At 44.8% G+C, this 3,619-nt stretch overlaps 1 protein-coding gene across 1 annotated transcript in view; it reads right to left on the bottom strand.

The window, feature by feature from the left end:
• Nucleotides 1-275: 275 nt before the first annotated feature.
• Nucleotides 276-3,619, bottom strand: part of fam20b (FAM20B glycosaminoglycan xylosylkinase) — a 25,081-nt gene continuing 21,737 nt past the window's right edge. The window contains exon 8 of the mRNA XM_030771588.1: nucleotides 276-1,257. Coding sequence (XP_030627448.1) covers nucleotides 1,026-1,257 — 232 coding nt within the window. The 3' untranslated portion in view covers nucleotides 276-1,025. The remainder of the gene's footprint in view (nucleotides 1,258-3,619) is intronic.

Genomic DNA, 3,619 nt, shown 5'->3' with positions numbered 1-3,619 from the left:
GCACACACCCACCTGTTGGTTAAAAGATGCAGAGAGTGAGGCAGAAACATCTGCTTCTGTTAAATAACAAAAAAAAAAAACAACAACAAAAAAAAAAAAACACACACTGCTACAATTAAACACCGATCAAAGAAATACTCATTCTGTTTCCATGTGCACAGGAGTTCCTTCTTTTAAAAAACACAAAATGGTGCCTAATCTATGATCCAAAGAGCAGGAACAATCACAAATATTTCAAATCTTTTCTTTTTAATATTGAAAGTTCTCTGTACAGCCCTTGCTTGTCTGGTCTGGACATCTCCACTACGCAACACTGCAGTCACAAGTCATATGCAACGCAGGTATAACAACAATTATTACAACCCTTCCATCAGTCATACAATTATTATCAATATTAGTATTTCATTGTTCCGTCTGCTTGTGCAGTCTGTTTGCAGTGAGGGCAGGTCTGGCTGCCTCTGCCATTCACTTGTAGTTTAAGAAAGTCAGTAGCATAACTGCCATGGTCTTATCCTACATCAGCCGCCCCTCCACCCAATCCCCAGCCCATCCTGAGAGTTAGTCTTATGGCTGTGTCGATAACCAGGCCCTTTGGCACCTGTGTGCCCTCCAAGCAGTCTCCAAGGAAGAGAGAGAGAGAGACTGAGAGAGAGAGAGAGAGAGAGAGAGAGAGACTGACTGAGAGAGAGAGAGAAAGAAAGTCTGAGAGTGAAAGAGAGGGATAGTAAGAAAAATTGTGAAACATATCAGTTCAGCTGTGTGGAAAGAATCAAGTGGAGAAAGCCAGATTAAAACAGACAGAACTGTAAGGGTCGTGTGTAAAAAGTGTCGATTTTTCGGGCGTTGGCGGCCACGGTCTAACACGCACTGTCCTTTTAAAGAATTCCATGAGGTCATTTCCTGCTGCTCGCCATCAGCTCCTCATAGCTGCATCACTAAAACAGGAAATGGAGGGCTATGCTTGCCCCCACAGGTCTGAATCCTCCCTTCTTTTCTCCCTGGTTCTGTTCTCTTGTACACCTGCTCTACGGATGAGGCAGATCCATACGGTCCTCAATGAGAGTGCTGTCTGGTCCCTGGGTCTCTATGCACTGTCGTATAGTTGCTAGGACACCGTTAAGGCGTCTGTCCAGCGCGGCTAGATGCGGCTCTGTTAGCACTGGGAAGGCGGGGTCGTGAGCAGTAGCCTGTCGCATCGCTGAACTCAAAACTCCGCCCCTCAGAAGGTTCAACCTGTTCCAGGTCGACACACGGACCCTGAGAGAGAAAGAGGGACAGAGAAAAGCAAGTGTGAAATTCCAAGTTGTGTATAAGGGAAAAAAAGCTTCTGTTGACCTCAAAAGGAAATGAAAAATCAGTCAATATAACTGTCTGTACAAAGACACAATGTACAAAAGCTGGTGACCTGATCTGAAATCGCTCTAAACAAAACGCAGCACACAGGACGGGTACAAACTGAAATCGCTCTAAACAAAACGCAGCACACAGGACGGGTACAAACTGAAATCGCTCTAAACAAAACGCAGCACACAGGACGGGTACAAACGCACACTCCCAGCAGAAAGACAGGAAATTTATAACCAAATTTATAACGGAAAAAGTGACTGACTGTCAGAATTTTAAATGTTTTTTTTAAATGAGCTGCCCACTGTGTGAAACACTTCACCTGCCATTAGAGCTGTGAGTATGTCATTATCTGTTTGATGGATTTTCATTTTTAAAGAGAGCATGTGCTGACAGAGGAGAGAGTGAGAACAGGTTCTACATCACACCCCCCCCCCCCCAAAACCTACCGGGCTTTTCACACTCACAGCTGTAGCACCTGCTACACACACACACAAACCCTCACCCCATTCAACACTGCCTACAAGTCTGTCATTAACAGGACATCTCTTCTACAAACAACTGTTAACACAGAGAATGCCAGACAAAACAACACCCTGGAATTGGAATTCAACATTCATCACCAATTTTATTACAACAGAGTAAATTCCACAGAGGAAACATCTCAAAACATTTAAAATAACAGCTAATGTGACAGTATGATTCCAAATTCAAACTAAATGAGGATTAAAAGGACCTGGAACGATTTAAATCCGGATCAAATGAAACAGTTTGAACCAGGATTAAATACACATGAAACGGTTTGAATCAGGACCAAATGGAACAGTATGAGAAACATGTGAAGGTTGACCCGTGGACTAGAAATAAGTAATGCCTGGTGTTGTGAGCTTAAACTCAACACTGACGCATGGCTTGGGGTTAACCACATGAGAAAGTGAGAGAGAGAGAGAGGGAGAGTGAGAGACAGAATTGAACACAGAAAGACTTGGCTGCCCAGAGAGGACAGGCTGTGTACTCATTACAAGCAGACAACAGCGGAGACAGCGCTGCATTTCCTTACAGCCGGTCATAAAAATGAACAAGAATGAAAGCTTTACAAAGACTTCAACGCTCCTCCCTAAGCGCCCACATTGACAAATAAAAGTTTCCCTGTACAGGAGAGAGAGAGACCAATGTGTCCCTAACTGCTAAATATCTCATCCGCCTGACTAAGACAAGCACTGAGACTTTAATGCTCTCTGCTACCCAAAATCCCTCTTAAACACACACAGACACACACACACACACACACACACACAGACAGACATACACATATATATAGACACACAGACACACACACACACACACAGCCACACACACAGACATACACATATATATAGACACACAGACACACACACACACACACAGCCACACACACATACAGACACACACGCGCACACACACACACACACACACATACACACACACATACACACACACACACACACACACACGTACACACACACACACACACACACGCACAGACATACACATATATAGACACACAGACACACACACACACACACACAGACACATATATATAGGCACATAGACACACACACACATACAGACACACACACAGACACACACACGTTTTGGAGGAGGAAAAAAAACTTTTGTAAGTATCTTTCCTGTGTTTGTCTAGCACATACTGCATATGTTTAGACTGAGAAGTGACTTTGGCAATAATCTGAAGTGATGCCAATTAGAGAGAGAGAGAGGGGTTAGAGAAAGACAGAGGGGTAGAGAGAGAGAGGGGTTAGAGAAAGACAGGGGTAGAGAGAGAGAGGGGTTAGAGAAAGACAGAGGGGTAGAGAGAGAGAGGGGTTAGAGAAAGACAGAGGGGTAGAGAGAGAGAGGGGTTAGAGAAAGACAGAGGGGTAGAGAGAGAGAGGGGTTAGAGAAAGACAGAGGGGTAGAGAGAGAGAGGGGTTAGAGAAAGACAGAGGGGTAGAGAGAGAGAGGGGTTAGAGAAAGACAGGGGTAGAGAGAGAGAGGGGTTAGAGAAAGACAGGGGTAGAGAGAGAGAGGGGTTAGAGAAAGACAGAGGGGTAGAGAGAGAGAGGGGTTAGAGAAAGACAGAGGGGTAGAGAGAGAGAGGGGTTAGAGAAAGACAGAGGGGTAGAGAGAGAGAGGGGTTAGAGAAAGACAGAGGGGTAGAGAGAGAGAGGGGTTAGAGAAAGACAGAGGGGTAGAGAGAGAGAGGGGTTAGAGAAAGACAGAGGGGTAGAGAGAG

The sequence above is a fragment of the Chanos chanos genome, chromosome 4 (assembly GCF_902362185.1).
Source record: "Chanos chanos chromosome 4, fChaCha1.1, whole genome shotgun sequence".
Classification (NCBI taxonomy): Eukaryota; Metazoa; Chordata; class Actinopteri; order Gonorynchiformes; family Chanidae; genus Chanos; species Chanos chanos.
This window is presented reverse-complemented; position numbering and strand designations above follow the sequence as displayed.